Genomic DNA, 17,917 nt, shown 5'->3' with positions numbered 1-17,917 from the left:
TCTGAATACAGTTGTGGAACAGACTTCCTTTAATCTGTTGTATGAGGACAGATGACTCTCTCAGTCCAAGGTAACTAGCCAATTGTTCCTCACTGGTAACAGTCAGCTGAAAACCCATACTCTTTCTCTTTCTTCTAGATTCAGAAAATAATCTAAAGTCACAATCATTGCAGGGAAACCGACCAGATCTAGCACAGAGGCTAGTGGTAAGGACACAGGCCTGTACCACTGCTTCGAATAAGGATAAAACAACTTTCCAAACATGACACTGGTTTGTAACATGACTGACAGAGAATAAATAGATAAAACTGTAAAAAAAAAATGCTTCAGTGTTAGGATTCAAAAGGAAAAAAAAAGCGCCAAAAAGACTTAAGTGCTTTGTTGCTGCATGATGTGGGTTTCCCATTAACTTAGTGAAATCCAATAATAATAATAATAATCATAATTAAAAAAAAAGTAAAACCTGTTATGAAAGTCTTACATAACAAAACAGTGATTCTAGACATTATTAATACTGCGTTTCACTAGATGGCAATTGTTTTTTAGTCTTATAAAAAGGACATCACTACGAAAAATGCATCAGCCTTTTTAAAATATGCAGCGCTTCAATATAAAGTGCTTCATTACATTGTTATTTTTTTTTTTTTTACAGTTTCTTATTAAAATATTGTATTCCCTGGAGTGAAACCATAGTAAACATGTTACACATTGGTAAAAATAAACATTTTGGAATGTCTTTTAAAAAGTCCCATTAGGTGATTTTGGTCAAGCCGAACTGGTTCCAGGTGCCTAGGGAACAAAGTGATTCAAGTTTTAGTGTCCTGCTCACAAGCCACCGAAAATGCGTTGTAAAATTCCTGAGGGAAAATGCATTTCAAAAAAAGCCTCTTCATACGGGTGAGGTGAAATAAGAAAAGTGCAGGAACATTGAAAAAATAATAATAAAATAAAATAATGAAAAAAAAAAAAAATACATACAAAAAACAAAACAAACAAAAAATCAAACAAAAACACAGAAAGCCATGCATGACGAGCGTTGTTATGGATAAGAGACGGTCTTGTAACCGGAAGACATGTAAAAACTTGAACGCCATTATAAAAACAGCACTACTTTGATTCGCGTCTTTTGCTGAGTCTCGATAAATCCAGAGTTCTAAGTGAACGTACTGAGGGTAGCAGAGACCAGGAGTCTATGTAAACAATTTTAAACAATCCAAAATCCAAGTCAAAGTCAGAGAGTAACGCTATAACTGGTGCTGCACCAGTGATAATGCAGATTCGGGGGGGGGGGGGGGGGGGGGAGGTCAAGTTCTAGCCCCTTGAGTTCAATTCCTCAGTTTGCCACTGGGTTCACTGGCTTTTACTGTTCAGGCTTTTTCACGTGGGTCACCATTTCCCCCTTCATTTCACGCGTCTTTTCAGCCTGGCAGCTGATTATCTGCATGGTTAAACCCCTTTCTCTTCCTCCAAGAGCAACGTGGTGATGATAAGGCGTAAAGAAAACGATTTATACAGCTGCACTTCAGGTTCAAGACAGCCAGGAAAAGACAGGCAAGGACAAAATGTTGTCATGTTTAAAAAAAAAAAAAAAAAAAAAAAGAAGAGGAAGAAGGGAAAAAAAGGAAGAAAAAAAATGAAGTGAAACTGCTTAGTAAGAGACATGAAAAAGGATGAAGAGAACAGGGGGCAGAAGATGAGTGAAGAACTGAAGAAGACGACTGGTGTTAGTCAGCATGCAGAGACAGAAGGACGTTGAAGCAGAGAGCCCAGCAGGAAGAGTGTGGAGGTGGGTAGGCAGATGGACAGAAAGATGATCATGTCTTGGCTGAGACACAAGACTAGGGCTTGATCAGATAGGGCCCAGTCTACCAGTACACACAGCAGTAGATAGTACAGGTGAAATTCCTGCAGGGCCTCCCACTCCGGCCCAGGATCACACCCATGTCCACTCACCATGGCCTTGATCTCCGTCAGTTCTGCCTCCTCTTGACGACGCACGCGACTCCGCCCTCTTTCTACGGTCGCTACGGATTTTCTGCTATTTTCCACAAATTCCTTGATGGAGGGGAGACAAAAAACACATTACTTTCTGTTGACATTTCATCAATCCTTGTTATCTCCCATCATATCCTTTTGCGCCCCCCCTCCACCCCTTAAAATATGAGCATTCAACATTTCACCTTTAAGAGACATCCTTAAAGGTGAAAATGTTGCTTTTTTTGCTTGCTTTTCTTCCTTAAGCTAAGCTAACATGGCAGAGAATCTATGTAAACCTGTTCTTTATCACAGTTACACTCTGTTTGAGAGAAGTAAAGATATTTGAACAAGCCAAAGAAAAAATATTACAGTTCTGCTTTAACTCATCTTCATAATGACTGCCTGTCAAACCACAGCCTGTTCCCACCAAGGCTCTGACACAGAAAAGATTCTGTCCGAGGCCAAGAGCGTCTTCGCTGATTTGACTGAGAACGTACTGTACTACTACTGGTATGACTCAAGGCTGAGCATTTGATTACAGTCTTCTTCTTTTTTTTTTCCTTTTTTTTTTGGCAAAATGCTGAATAAAAGATCTCTCACGCTGCAATGAGAGAGAACATTTCAACACACAATTAGCTTCTTTCAGTTTCCTCAGAAAAAAAAAAACTAAATGAATGAAATGAAGGCAGCAAGAAAACAAAACAAAACAAAAAAAAAAACCCCCAAAAGAGCCAAGACAAAAAAAGAAAATGAACTGAAAACAAGAGGTCACGGAGGACAGTGCAGTGTGGCTCACCATAAGGGCCTTGTCCATGTAGAACTCCTTGCCGGGTGTGCCGTCATTGTATTTAGTGTCGATGGCAAAGCAGAGGAAGAGCACATCCACTACAATCTCGAAAATGGACAGGAAGCAGTGGGCCACCAAGAAGGCGAAGAGACACACGATGATGAGGGGTAGCACCCATTCTGTGTAGTCTCTCTGATAATTCAGTGCTAGCACCCCAGCAAAAGCTGTGGTTGTCACAATCAGGATCTGAATGAACAAGCAAACACAAGCAAAAATACTCACTCGCAAACGTAGTTATACACTCAGTACAGAAACGCTTTGCATCATGCACGCTACTAGAAAGTAAAACCTAGAGAATGAGGCATTAAATATACCATCTGAGGACCCAGGTTCTTGGCTGAACTGGGACTGAACCCGACTAAAAAAAAAAAAGCCCCTCACTTTGCCCAGGAAAAGCACAAAGTCTCCCACGGTGTTGATGGCCGCCACTCTGAGTGCGTTCTCCACCAGGATCACAAAGGCGTCACGCGCCGACGTGCAGAAACTGGTGCTGTTGATGGCCGTCGCCGCGTACGCGTTCTGTGGGAGGGTGAGGACAAACACACGTTATCCCCCCCCGTTACGCAGGGTCACGTGTACATAGAAGAGAGCCGGACGAACTGAAGCTCAGGGGTCTTTGACTGTTTTGACAGGGGTAAACACAAGATAGCGGCATACCTGATTCAAATAGTTGAGGCACTTCTCCAAACACCACAGGCAGCAGATGCACGCTTTAAGCATGCACCGCGCACATGCGTTTTCCTGTCAAAGAACAGACAAAAGAGTGAAAAACAATACACGAAACAACACGTAACCCTGAACTTCACAGTGCTGAGCATTTGTCAAGCTCTACATGTTCCATATTAATGCTCCTCTATAAGGGCTGACACCCATACGTTCACACTTCGCTTTCCGACCTGTGCACCACCCCATACATCACTCTAATGATGTGTCACCAAAATAGAACTCGGCAGTAGGATGTGGGACAGGTCTTAGTTTTACTGCAAGAAAAAAAATCTATCTGTGAAACCTACAATGCAGTCTGCTGCGTTTAAGAGGCTGTTCATATATGAAAGCAGGGACTGTTTCCAATAAGATGAGTGCAGCGTGAGGCTTTTTGATTTTGGGGGGGGGGGTGTCCTTACCTTTCCTTTGAGTTGGTTATGGATGTACATGAGGATGAGTCGGGGGATCTTAATCAGAGTAATGATGAAGGAGCCCTTGGCTACAGTGCCCAGGTGGTATCGCATCAGACGAAGCACTGACGACAGTATAGGTGTCAGAGGAAGTTTGTTTTTATCCCTAAAGAAAGAAAGGAAGAAAGAAATCAACATAAACAGCTCATTTACAATTTATATCAGAACAACCAAAACCTTTCATGTATCCAGCCACTTTTTAAAACTGACCAATAGCAAAAAAAACCCAAAAAAACCCCAAAAAACAAGGCTGAAAAAAAAAAAAATCTATTTCGCGATGATAACTGAAAACAAGCAACACAACGGTGTCTACTTTACTTGAATAGGTTTTCTAATATTTAACCTCTACTGACAGGCACTGTGGGACGATTTAATGAAATAATGCAAAAGAGAAAAGTTGAGAGAATCAAAGACATGAAGACCTTGTGAAGTAGTAGGTGACCACGGCTCCGGCCACGGTCATCTGCTGACAGGCAAGGATGAACTCACTGATCCAGATCAACCCCACAGCGTGGTACCATGTCAGATATTGCAGTGGTCCAGTCAGCCGGAACTCAATCAGACCGGTCTCTTCATTCTGGACAGGGTTCCCTACGGGCACACAGAGAGTGCAGGCAACTTTTAGCAATCAAAATACTGGTTTAAGTGTACAATGCCACTATATCCTCCAAACAGTAGACTGAACAGAGAGTAAGATTACAGATGCAGACAAATGGAGTCAGAGACGTGATATATGGTTCCTTCAGGCAGATGGTGACTAAGCATTCTGAATGTCCCTGGAACACCATGGTTGCATTACTTCAATACGCTACAAAATAGTACATGACACAGTATCTGTATTGCATTTCAGATAACTGTATTAATGGTAAAAATATCAACTTGAGCCCGGTTAAGTACAACCACATACTTATTTGAAGCTATACAGAACTGCTGCTAGTGCATTGCACTCTTCGCTGCAAATTAATTTCTAGGGGGAAGCAGAGGCTCAGGTTGGGGCCAAGGAACCATGGGGATGTACCAAACGACAGCTGGTATTAATGTCTCTGCCTTTCCTCTGGCTGCTGCTTTTCTGTCCTAGAACAAGGCACTTAGCCCCAAGTTGTTTGAGGTTTACTGATGTGGCACCTCTATGTTCCCTGCAATTCCACCCCAGCAACCCCTGTACAGTGATCTTAAAAGAAAGCAAGAGTACTCAATGGTCCATGTCCCACCCTGGTTAAGTAACAGATTTAATACTACTAATACTACTACTAATAATACTATTCATACTACTGCTACTGCAACTATCACTACAAATATGACTACTACTACTACCAACACTACTTCTAATAATAATAATTTCCTACTCCGAATCAAGTTAAGGGAACTGTGGCTCCAAAGGTTTGGGGACCACAGAACTAATTAACTGGATTTACAGCCATACCAGTGGTGCCAAGGAAGAGCAGCACCAGGATCCAGTAGATCCAGAAGAGGAAGAGGGCAAGAAAGGTGCAGAAGGGCTGGAGCACCAGCAGGGGCAGGTGGATGAACACCTTCCCGGCCACGTGGAACAGGGCGATGGTTAGTGCCACACGCTTCCGCATGAACAACATCAACAATAACAGGATCACCTGGCAAAGAAAGAGAGTGATAAAGGAGAAAGATGAGGGGACAAGCTAGATAAAAACATTAAAAAATTTTTCCCCATTATTTTTTTTCCCCTTTCGTACCCCAGGCTCTCCCATGTTCTGTCTCTCTCTCTCTCTCTCAGACTTACTGTGAACACAGTTGCTGCAATAGCGTAGACCATAAAGCCTTGAACTTTATCTTTTGAAGCCTCCAGATCCTCCTTGGTAGCTTCCTTAGCATCTTTCACAACAGTCTCGTTCATCGTCAGTCTGTGATCTATATATAGCCACCACAAAACACTGGTGCCTCCTACGTACAAACAGAGCATGACCCAAATTCTTAGTTAACAGATAACGAAACTATTCTAACAGGTCTGATAAAATGATTATCACAAATCTTATTCATGATGGCTCTACTGACCCATTACTGTAAGTTACTTCAAAGGCAACTGCACAGTGAATTAGTTTTAAGAGATCACATTAAATTGCTTCAACAGTTTGGCCATTTCAAAGCAATTAAAAATTCTACTCAGTCACTTCATACACTTGGAAAGTGAACAGAACAAAAGCAGAGCTAGCAAAGACGTCTTTATATAAATCAACAGAGACAGTGTGTTCCAACTTGCCTAGTGAACCCAGAATCACAAGAGCGGTAAGAATCCACACCAGCACAGCAGAGATGTAGCGTATAATCACCATGAGAATCATGGAAAGCACTGGAAGAAGCAAAAAAAAAAAAAAAAAAAAAGAGGCAAGAACAGCTGGTCAGAGGAAATCCCTAAAACTACATTAATTTTTGTTTCATTAGACAGCCACGTGCAAGTAGAGCTAGTGCAGAGCAGACCAGTTACCTAGTGCTAGCAGACAGAGGCCCACGATTATCTCTTTGCTGGCGGCCACGCCAGCGATCAGCCGATGTAACATGCTGTTATCGCTGACAAAGGTAACCACAGCTTCGGCAAACTTAGCATAGCAGGAAATATCCACTGGAGTACAGCGGTTAAAGACTGGCAGAGCCTTACTGTAGAGTGAAGAGAAAGGACGATATAGACATCAGAGAGAAGATGTAAAAGGGAAATGGATTCAAAGCAAGGGCCTGAGTGTGGGTAACTTTACCTTGGTGGTACTGGAAGCTTGGGACACTTGTCAAACCTCTCTGGGAGACTAGGGTATTTATGACCAGCCAACTCGTAAGAGCAAAGTTCAGACCCTGGGTGGGGAGAACATTCATTTGGGTGAATAAAAACAAACTGATAATGTCACACTGAGGTAAATCCAGAATAAACTGAGGTGAATCACTGACACAATCTTCGTCAACACCAGTGGAACTGAGACAGAAAGGACTAGCAAATCCTAAAGGAAACAATGCCATCTCGCCTTATACCAGGAGGCATTAGTTTAAATCCTGTTGACAGGAGACACATAGGACACGCTGACGGACGTAAACAATGATGACCTCGCTGCAGAAAGGGTCAATAACGCCTTTGTTTTCGATCTGCTCGTTCCCGACGTGTGCCTAGGTGCTGGTAGTGTCAGACGGCCAGTGTGGGTGTGTCCCACCCTGAATGGTGGGACAGTGTGACAGACGACAGTACACTGGAATCACAATCGTGTTTGTGAGGAAACCTTTTGTCTGTACAGTGGATGGACCAGCAGTCAATGATTCAATGCCATGACGTGATGGTGGCAACTGTGACAATGACCTACTGCACTTGGCTTATGGGAGTGTGGAGAGGGGCAGGAGAGAAGCTAACCCAGACCTGGGTCTACACGCTTCAGTTTACACTGTAGTAGGGCCTATTCCCCTTTCAGCACTAGCTGTTCGTTGTGTAAGACTAGGGATTGTTGCCAACTCACCATTGATCATGGCAAACCTCTTCAGATCCCCATAGGTCTTCAACTCTTCATCCGGACACTGTGAAACACACAGAGCCATAGACTTGATCTTCCTCTGCACAATGTCTATGTTGCATGGGTCCAGGAAGAAAACATATCTGCAGACGCAACGACAAAAAAAAAAGAAAAAAAAGAAGCAAAGCTGCTATTACACATCAACAGCAGCTCCATGAAAGATCAGAAGGTGAAATTTGTGGGGAAAGAAAACATTCTGATTTTATTGAGAAATATTAACATTCTGATACATTTCAGTGACATAAAATTCAGGGCACAGCATTACAAGATTAAAAATAAAATAATACAAAATAAAATAAAATAAGCTCCTGTGATCACTCTCTAAGCAGTGTCATGAAATGAAGGACTGTTAAATGTGCCAAGCGTCCACAGTGACCACTCTCCCAAAGTCGCTCATACACAACTGTTGTTTACCCACACACTGGAGTGAGGGCCATTGTCCTGAGAGTTGAACACAAAAAACAGGCTGTCAAACACATAAGACACATATTATTGCACAGACCACCCGTGCTAACATAAGGCCGTGAGCAGCGGCCTGCCAATGGGGTGGGGGGTGGGGGGTGTTTAATGCCAAAACTGAAACAATAAGCACACAAAGTACCACCAATCCTCATCAAGCCTGCCTGATGTGAATACAAAGGGGAAAACAAACACGATCCAGACTTTGCGTCATACAGCAATTCAAGCTGTGTTGATGTCTCACGCACCGTTTTGGCTGATAGAAATAAAAAAAAAAAAAAAGTGCCTCTTACACCACCTGTTCAGAACTGCTCCTTGTTTAGGACAAAAATGAAAGCATTTTCATATTGTCACCAGAGCCTAAACATTTTGCGGCAAGGGGACAAGCTGTAACCTGTCTCATACACAATCAGAAAACGTTTACCATGCTTCCTCATGTCTGTGGACAGTGAGTTATGTGGTAGTACAATCAGTGTAGCATAGCTGATGGCATTACGGGTGAATGAATGGGAGGTTCTCTAATCCTTATTAACCAAATGACCTTTGACAGGCTAACAACATTAGCCTTTTAGCTGTCTCTGAGTACTGATCCCCCCCCCATAACACTACTACCAGTTTAACCCCCAGTGTTTACTTGATCAAAGATACTTTTTTTTGCCTTACATATTACCAAAAACAACCTGAACTTACAACATTTTCTTTGGTTTCCTTAATATAAGTATAATACTAAAATTACAGCCTCAGGAAGGATGAGGAACAAAAAAAGGAGATGACTATCTTCACATTATTTCATTTAATTACTGTATTTAGAAAGGGGAACAGTTAAGAGAGGCATGCAGAGAGAGAGAAAGAAGAAAACCCCCACAAAACACAGAGACAGAGACAGATCGACAGGCGTGAAAGCCTTAATTGAATCCTGTGACAGCTGCCTGCTCAGTGGAGCTCTGGATCAGGTGTTTGCATTCACTGTTGCAACCTGTCAGTCAGCACTCACCATACACTGTGGTGAACATAGCTGCCCACTGGCCTGTCCTGCTCTTGTTAACAGCCTAGTCAGACCAAGAACAACCACACTCCAATGGACCAGCCAGTGCCCAGTACAGAACAGAAAAAAACTGCCTCGGGGCAAGAGCTAATCCAGTAAGCCACCTCACATGAATAGCGTGGGCCCGGGTCGTCCATCAAATCTCTCTAATGAACCACGTAATTACTGCCTAATGGAGTAAATAGTCACTAAAAGGGTAAAGAGGAAGAGACTCAAGAGCAGAGATAGGTTTTATCACGAAAGAAACATTTTCCGTCGACGAACAACGATACAAAAGGGGCTCAGCATACATTAAAAAGCTTATGAACTCCCACTAAAACTGTCAGTAGGAGAAATTACGAGGCCAAATCCAGAGGTGCACAGCTCTGTATCTCCCTCAGCTTCACTGTGTGTGTAATAATAGTGTAACAGTCAATATTCCTGTTTGAATTATTTTACAGTCTATATTATGCTGTGATACTTGCACGTATGTGCAACATTGCGCCTTATAACACACAATACAGAGCATAGATTAAGAACAGAGACGAGACTATTTTTCACTCAGTTTAAAGATTAGTTTAAACTGGCACCGTTCCAGTGGCAATATGAAACAAATGCAAAGCCATTGTGGGTAACAGATAAACATAGAGGGGCTCAGAGAAAAAAAAAAGCAGATGCTCTGTAGGTCTGTGATCTTTACAGTTCTGAATATCTTTTAATCACAGATAAACAATACAAAAAAAATGTGAAAATGAGCTCCAAACAAGCATTAACAAACAGATAGACACGACTAAGCCCTCAATCCTAACCTAATTACCGACAAGAGCTAAGCCTGATATATGAAACATGAAGTGTGATGACAGTGTCATTAAAAATAAAAGCAAACTGTATGCTCTCTCTCTCCATTACAGGCGTCTTTTTAACAGGAGAACTATTCCCAGCGGCACATTTTTCAAGCCATTAATAAACCCATGCCTTCTGACACTTCAGCGAAAGTCAAGCGAAATGAATTACCCTCTACTGATGATTCAGATCTGCAGGACCTACAGCAAAACAATTGTGGGCTCTGGTCAAACCATAAAGAGGGAAAAGTAATTTGACATGGATGCAAATGAAGTAACCTGTAATACCTGTCACTGTCAAAGGCTTAGCCACAGTGAGTAAAACACACAATGACATTCTGGGCTCTGAATTATTCAGCTCTTAACTTATGTTTTACCACCATCCAGACACGACTGTGATTCTTCATTTAAATCGATGAAACAATCAAAGGATACGAGGTCATTTCTCTACACAGTCTTTGTCTTTGGTCCACAGCAAATGTAGGCACTGAGAAAACAGAGAGATGTATGAGGAGGAAGAAAAAAATTTTACACGGAGAAAACCAGACTCACTTTTTGTCCGTTTGGTCAAGGCCACTGAGTCTAACTCCTTCTATATATTCGTTGCGCTGACCACACGTGTTCCCGTAGCTGTCATATCCAAAGACAAGCCTCGCTGCACCACCAGTGATGATGGTATAGCCACAGATGCCACCCTGCCAGAGACAAACCATTTGTCAGCTTTCATAAAGGACAGGCTTTTTTTCAAAGACTACAGAGCATTTTGTAGAATTTGCATTTACTTCAGTTACACTGTTGAGTGAAATCTTAACCCAATAAAGCAAAACGCAAAAAGGGCACAAAATCGATGTGCCTCTAAATTCAGCCCAAAATTCTTTAATGTGCTTTTTAGCAATTGTAAGAAATCCAAAATATTTTGAGATCGCCATCATGTCTTACACTATCTGTTCAAGAGATAAAAAATTTAAGCAAAACTCTAATATGCTTCGATTTGCCAAGGCATTATCGTGGTTTTATGTTGTCTACTTTTGTTTTGTGGGTTTTATTTATTCTGTTATTCATTTATTTAGAGAGCCCACTCCGTTAGTCCCAAAAGTGGCCACATGGATGAATAGATAAATACATCACAAACAAAATATATCAAAATAAAGGATGACTACACTGAGGTAGAACCTCTGTCAAAACAATATTTACATATCCTTTATCAAATAATGCCAAAATGTGATATGGCTGACAATTTGTAGCGTAAACAATGTGCATGGTTGGAAGAGCATCAACACTGTGAACACCGCAACGCATTACTGTTTACTGTATATGGCAACTTACCATTCCCACGCAAAATACTGTAAATAGCAGGAACCATGGCAAATCTGTGCAACTTCGATCCTCCAATGGTTTCCATTCTCTTTTTGTCCTCTATAAAATGCAAATATGACAGAGGAAAGACTTGAGTCAGGTGCAAAGGTGCATCCATATCCGATTTACATAATCTCGCATGCCCGCAAAATCCAGAGTCATGCTTCGATAAATAGGTTTAATTTATTCATAAAAAAAAGGCCCCAAAATATCAGAGGTCCTCTCGAGAGCCTGAGGAGAATTTGCATCCGCCCAGTCCCTCAAAACATTCCGTGGGTGAAGATGCAGTTCTGTGCCACCTCATTAAGCTGTAGTTGAGCGCTTTGCTTTGACAGTCCGAAGATACAAACTAGCATTATTATTGTTATTATTATCCATAATAAATATGTTTTGCGGTTGCACTACTACAGTAAATGGTTTGGACATCTCTTTGGACGATCTCACAACAAATCCTGCAAACTAAGCAAATCGAGATGTTTACTACAAGGTGGTAACAAAATAACATCGTAATAACAATAAGAAAAGCAAAACCGTTATTTTGTGTAATGCACATGATAGCCTATATAGATATATCAGATGGGTGTGAACGAAGCATCGTGACTTAATGTTAATAAATGTTTAGGCTACGGTCAGACCTATAAACCTGCATTAGGATACCGAGAGGAAAATTAATAGGATTAAATATTCTGCAAACCCGCTGTTCGATTCTTATCCAAACCAATGGCAACGAATCGTGAAAGCAGCGCTCCTAATAACGTATACACGTATTACTGTACATTGTGTTACATTTACTCCACGGACCATCGAGTACAGAGGACGTTGTTTTCTTACCTCTGTGCTACCGCAGCATCCCATTGCAGGCGAGGGTTAGATTCGCAAAGAACTAAACGCTACACCACAAGAAAACAATAACCCCAACTTGAAGGGAGTTGACGGTGTACGTTTACCCGGCATAAATTGCGTGTCGTCTGTGTCGTGTACGGTACGTAGATTTGACGAACCATACAAACGATTTACTATACGACACAGTGCATGCAAATTTTCGGTATCCTTCCTCCAGGTAAAAGGGATTATTACTTTAGGGTTTATCAAGCCACACTTCCTGGTGGATTGAGCAGGTGTAGCCGGAAAAGGAATGTTTTCATCCACTCACACCACTTGCTGGTCGAGGAGAACGCTAACGAGGAATGGTGGGAAACTGGTGGAGCCCGCGAATTTCAAACTGAAAAATGGTATCATATAAATAAACAATCAATTGTCATATTACTGCTGTGAACCAAGCTGTGCTGTAATCTGAGCTGTGATTTGTTTCGGAACATTACTAAACCGGAAGTCACACGTCATTGCTTTATTTACCACTGCCAGCTGACTATAAGCACCCACTGTTGCAAATGTAACACTAATTCTAAATGACAGTCTGTCTTTGTATCTGATGATTGTTCGTTAACAAAACATATGGCTTTCGTAAAAAGAAAGAAGCACTCTGTTCTGTTAATAACATTCAAGTAGTAGCCTATTCTCCGATATCAAGCTACTAAATAAACGGCAAACAAGCGCAGAAAGAGATAAATTTACATACCTGTGGTCTCGGTTAATAAACGTGCCTGAAGCTATGAAGCTGTCATTCGAAAGCTCTCAGTAATTTTTCTGTAAGCATCCCCTCTCGATCCTTTTAAAGCATTGTTTTACTTGACTTGGTTAGAGACTATATGCCTCGGGCACTTAGTTGTATGATGCTAAGTTCGAAATAACAAGTTCACAAAATGACAAGTTCACCTTTTTCCTGAGCCTTAGTTGATAGGAACCTGTTGTGGAGGAGCCCGTGGCAGACCTTCGCTGTTCGCTCATCTTCTGTGCTATACAACGTTATGTGTAGGGTGTAGCAATAGCGCAAGGATGCCAACCTAGAGGAAAGAAGAGGGCCATTGTTCCATTGTTCTCTGTTGTACCAGGGAGAGAATGAGCGTGGTGAAGAGCTGTGTTTGTGTGAGTGTGTGTGTATGTGAGAGAGGGAGAGAGAGAGAGAGAGGGAGAGGGAGACAGAGACAGAGAGAGATCCCAATGTTATGAAGCTGTGAAGTGTCAACATGAACGAATCCAATATATCAAATATTTATTGCGGCGTTTAACTTGACCACTAGAGGGCTGTCATGTACCGTAGATGGCAGACTATTGTCTGCCTTACATTTTAAAGCGTAAATCTCGTTGAGAAATATTATAATAAAGTTTCTAACATTTTTGGACTATGCTGGCAGTAATATAATACTAAAAAGAAAAACAAACAACAGACTGAAATTTTGAAGTTTGAAAGTATGAGACACAGCTATGAAATCAAACATAACAGAATATAACTTAGTAAGCGTTTTACTAATGTGTCTCTTTTTTGCCCTTTCGAGGCTGTAATCCAATCACAGAAGACAAGCAACCTCAAGCAACCTGTGACATTTATGATGCAGAAAAAAAATCATTGAACCCATTCTGTGAGAAGCTGTGCATTCAATTAAAGAAACGAGAAGCTCACACGCAATATTCAAGGCATTCCCCACAAACTTTGACACAAAACACATCTGCACAAACAATCCAGTCAGCAGTTTCTTGTTTTGTTAGCTTTGGGCTATAATCAAATTAATATCTGCCATTTCAGTAATCTAACATTTGTATCTGAGAATACGAGATGCTCGAGGTTGGATTATTTATTATTATTTGAAGCTGACCAGCATTCGGCACCACTAAGTGTGCACATTAGTCTACCAAAAGGCTACATTTATTTTAAAATAGGTATTTTAAATATGCAAGCACTGTTTGATGAAAATATTTGTTATTGATTACTTTGTATACTTACCCAAGTGGAGGCTGCACCGTAATATTAACCTCCTTTGGTAAATCTGACAGTCACTCATCATGTTAAACGATGGTATTTTCCCACAGAACAAACTGAAGTAAGAGACGTTTTGTTGCCCACCTCTTAGAGTTACATGATATTGTTTGTTCTTCCCCATAGATACTTTGAAACATGTGATCAGTACCCGTTTCAATATGCCTCAAATACACAAAATGAGAAGTTTTACTCTGTACAAAGGACTGAAATGAAGACAATATTTTTAAGACAACAACTCAGTTGTGTTTGAAACACCCATTTGGACACCACTAAAAAGAAAAAAATTTTAGATTTTGAGGAGGGGGGGGGGGCAACACATCCTGATTTGAACATGGGGAGCCAGCCCATATTTGTTGGGGAACTGTTTAAAAGTGCAGCAATTCAGCATAAGAGACAGAACCTTGCTTATGTGCACACAAAGAAAAAAGTTCAGATTCAGTCTCAGGATGATTCTGAGTGACAGTGGCCCGTGGATTTGATATAGCACATTATTCCTCAGGCGACACTTCCAAAAAGGTTCCAAGATTATCCCATGACTGGCCACAGCACATGCTATGCTCACTCGTAAGTGTGTCTCACAATGAGGTACTCCACAAAACTCTTATTGGAGAAGTAAACATGAAAAAATCACACTGTATTAATTCTTTAGGTAAGTATTGTAAGTTTACAATGAGCCAGAGATAATAACAATAAAGCTGTATTCTTACTGTACCTCATGTGTTCAAGTTTTTCAAATCACTTGTCTAGAGAGGAGTATGTATTTCCACGGTTTCACCACATGCTGATGTGACTCATCATTAAAAATATGCTGTATATTGCATTACTTCCTCTTACAACAGAACAGACAGTGCTGGCCCTTTGAACTGCCACATCTGGACAGGAGCAAATGCAGTGCATGGGGGTTTGACGTCACGTAACCTTTCCCCTATTTCCTGAGAACTGTGGCCAGGCTATTATAGGTCAATTATACTCTCTGTGGATATGATGACTTTCTTCACAATACTCACAAATCTAACACTTGACTAACTGATTACTTAATTTAATATGAAAAGTGACAACTTTGTTTCATCTTTTTAATGTCTCTCTCTTTTTTCTTGTATGTTTTCCCTAAGATAGAATCATTTTTACTATTTTGTGCAGTCCATCCTAACATGACAGAATACAATTCCTAATTGCAGTATTCTCCTTTTACTGGTTGTATACATGTGCCATGAATGTTGTAAAATTCAGTACACACAGAATACAACCCATGTTTATCTTCAAGGTAAAATAAGCATGAAAGAGTCTCTTACGTCATTTTAAGGACCACCATATTTGCTTGTTATCGCACGTTTCTGACAACATAGTTTGGATTCTGGAGAAAATGCTGTCCTATTTATTATCATCATCATCATTTTCTGCTGCTTATCCGGGACCGGGTCGCGGTGGCAGCAGGCTGAGGAGGGTAGCCCAGACATCCCTTTCCCCGGCTACCCCCACCAGCTCCTCCTGGGGGATCCCAAGGCATTCCCAGGCCAGCCGAGATATATAATTCTCCCAACGTGTCCTGGGTCTTCCCTGGGGTCTCCTCCCAGTTGGTCGCGCCCAGAACACCTCCATAGGGAGGCGCCCAGGAGGCATCCTGACTAGGTGCCCAAACCACCTCAACTGGCTCCTTTCAATGCAGAGGAGCAGCGGCTCTACTCCAAGCTCCTCCCGGGTGTCCGAGCTACTCACCCTAAGTCCTATTTATTTACTTGGCAAAGCAAAATAATAAAGACAAACGAGGAGATTATTAATCTCAGAAGAGAAACAGTGTTGTTACACCAGCTGAGACAAAAAACTGTGCTCGGTGACAGCACTAGGAGATGCTAAAATGTAATAATAAGACAAAAAAAATAAACAGTCATATTGAGAGCTGAGAGTGTAGATCATAAAAGAGCAGAAAGTAATGATGCGTCACAATATATGACACTATTTATATAACCACTGATATACTGGATGGGCGGTGTACTGTTATATGGTTTTTACATATTAACTGTGTCCCATTTCAGATTAAGACAAAGATCCGCTGAACAGTAACAGTGAGGAACATTGAAATTTAGGTTTGCAGAAATGTATTTGAATTACACTGTAGGCTCAGATTCCTTCTCTCTGTTTGCCTAGTGTTATAATATTACTGTAGTTTTTTTTCTATTATTATTATGCAAATGACCTTAAAGAACTACAGTCGATACAAACTGCTTCCTGATTCTCTCTTAAAAGGGCGTGGGTATGTTTCCAGCTGGCATTCAGTTTGGAATTTCAGTTGTCACGTTTGTTGTCTGTACCCAGGCATCCTTGGTGATGTAACTGCTGAATATCCTTCAGTGACAAACACTCGATGAAGCACCCAAAATGCACTGTGTGCAAACAGCCAGCGTGCCAGGAACAGCAATGAGCTGGATGGTTTTCACACATGAGGACAGGTTACCAGAAAGTCTGGACAAACACTGTCCACTGGACCAAAACCAAGAGGACCTAGGAAAGCGCAGAATTTCGCAATCGTTACACTGAAAGATAATACTTCTCAAAATTAATACCATCTGACGAGTGGATAAGTGAATGGTACAGCAGCCGTAACGGCCTTATAGCCATTTGGCACCATCATACAAACAGATTCATAGTTCTGATTGGAGGTCAATTACTGGATGTGCTCCACAAATGCAAGTCCTTATTTGGGAAGCATTGTAAAATTGGAAGCTACAGGGATGAGTCAGGAGGGCAGACTTTGGTCAGCCTGATTTCAGCTTCACTTGGCTGGCAGAGGTGTGTTTCCCCAATGTTTCATTTTATTTTGGTGCAACCAGTGAGTGAAAAACTCAATCAGAAGAATTTTTTCCTCCTTCAAACAGGTCCTGCCTTCTTGGGTACCTCAGTAGCAATGCACTAGATGACTTGCAAACTACATTCTTTTTGACTCTGTGAGGAAATGTCTTGACTACAGGAGATTTAGGCCTACTTGGGCTACTGTCTAATCAGACTCCTCTTTGTGGTAGATCTGAGTTGCTGACTCAGGTCACTGGTTAAATGTAATTTTTCCCGAGGGAGAACATTGAGCCAACTCATTCTCAATCATTCTGTGAGACTAACAAATAAAATGCAAATTTTGACCTTTCCTTTAAAAAAACCTCCCTTGTTTTTTTTGTTTTCTTTTTTTTTTCCAGATATCTGTTATATATTTGGTATCTTCAGTAAGATTTACTACTCTCTCAAGACTACGAATGACTTTGATTAGTAGTAATAAACAGTAATTAATCATTTTAGAGGGAATGATTCAATCAAAAAAGGACTTGCCGAAGTGCGGGTGGTTGGAGGAGTATTCAAGGGGTCATTGCAAAGCTTTTGAAAATCAAGTACTACCCTGCGATATTCAGTTCATGAACAAGCACTCATGAATAAACCGAGGACAATAGAGCAAGGGGTTGATTAAACATCTCAGTTAAGAATTGTGCGGAACAAATAAAATAAATTATTTTGCACCACGTTGGAACAGGCAAAAAATACTATTAAATGTGACAATACATTGTGTACTTTTTGTATCCTCGCTTTCTTTTGGAATACAGCCATTAGCTGTATGGGAATAATGGAGGCCGGCTTGCCGATTTAAAAGCTGTTTTGGGTTTGCACGTGTTCAGCTACCTAATTCCAAACCTTCTTGACCGATAGTAACCCTTGATCCGGGAGCGGATGCAATCCGGCTACGCTATAAAGCCTATCTAGAGGCAGATGCTTTTCTTTTACCGTCAGAGTACACGACGTTACCTGGGAGATTTGAGAGGGCACGAGACTGTGTGAAAGAGAAATTGCTATACTTTCTGTA

At 41.2% G+C, this 17,917-nt stretch overlaps 1 protein-coding gene across 2 annotated transcripts; it reads right to left on the bottom strand.

The window, feature by feature from the left end:
• Positions 1–1,728: 1,728 nt before the first annotated feature.
• On the bottom strand, positions 1,729–13,046 carry slc44a1b (solute carrier family 44 member 1b). Of its 2 annotated transcripts, none has more exons than XM_030765845.1 (15): positions 12,975–13,046; positions 11,169–11,258; positions 10,395–10,537; positions 7,464–7,600; positions 6,723–6,816; positions 6,458–6,627; positions 6,233–6,322; positions 5,756–5,916; positions 5,423–5,609; positions 4,422–4,590; positions 3,949–4,105; positions 3,482–3,565; positions 3,206–3,343; positions 2,774–3,010; positions 1,729–2,055 (listed from the first exon to the last, which is right to left on the bottom strand). In XM_030765845.1, exons 1-15 carry the CDS (start codon positions 13,044–13,046, stop codon positions 1,729–1,731), a joined length of 2,256 nt encoding a protein of 751 aa, XP_030621705.1. The 2 variants fall into 2 exon arrangements, with proteins under 2 accessions (XP_030621705.1, XP_030621706.1); XM_030765846.1 differs by lacking the exon at positions 12,975–13,046 and adding an exon at positions 12,030–12,053.
• Between the last annotated feature and the right edge of the window lie 4,871 nt (positions 13,047–17,917).

Source organism: Chanos chanos, chromosome 2, assembly GCF_902362185.1.
Source record: "Chanos chanos chromosome 2, fChaCha1.1, whole genome shotgun sequence".
In the NCBI taxonomy this organism is placed as follows: domain Eukaryota; kingdom Metazoa; phylum Chordata; class Actinopteri; order Gonorynchiformes; family Chanidae; genus Chanos; species Chanos chanos.
Note: the sequence above shows the minus strand (reverse complement) of the source record. Positions and strands in the feature narration are given on the sequence as shown.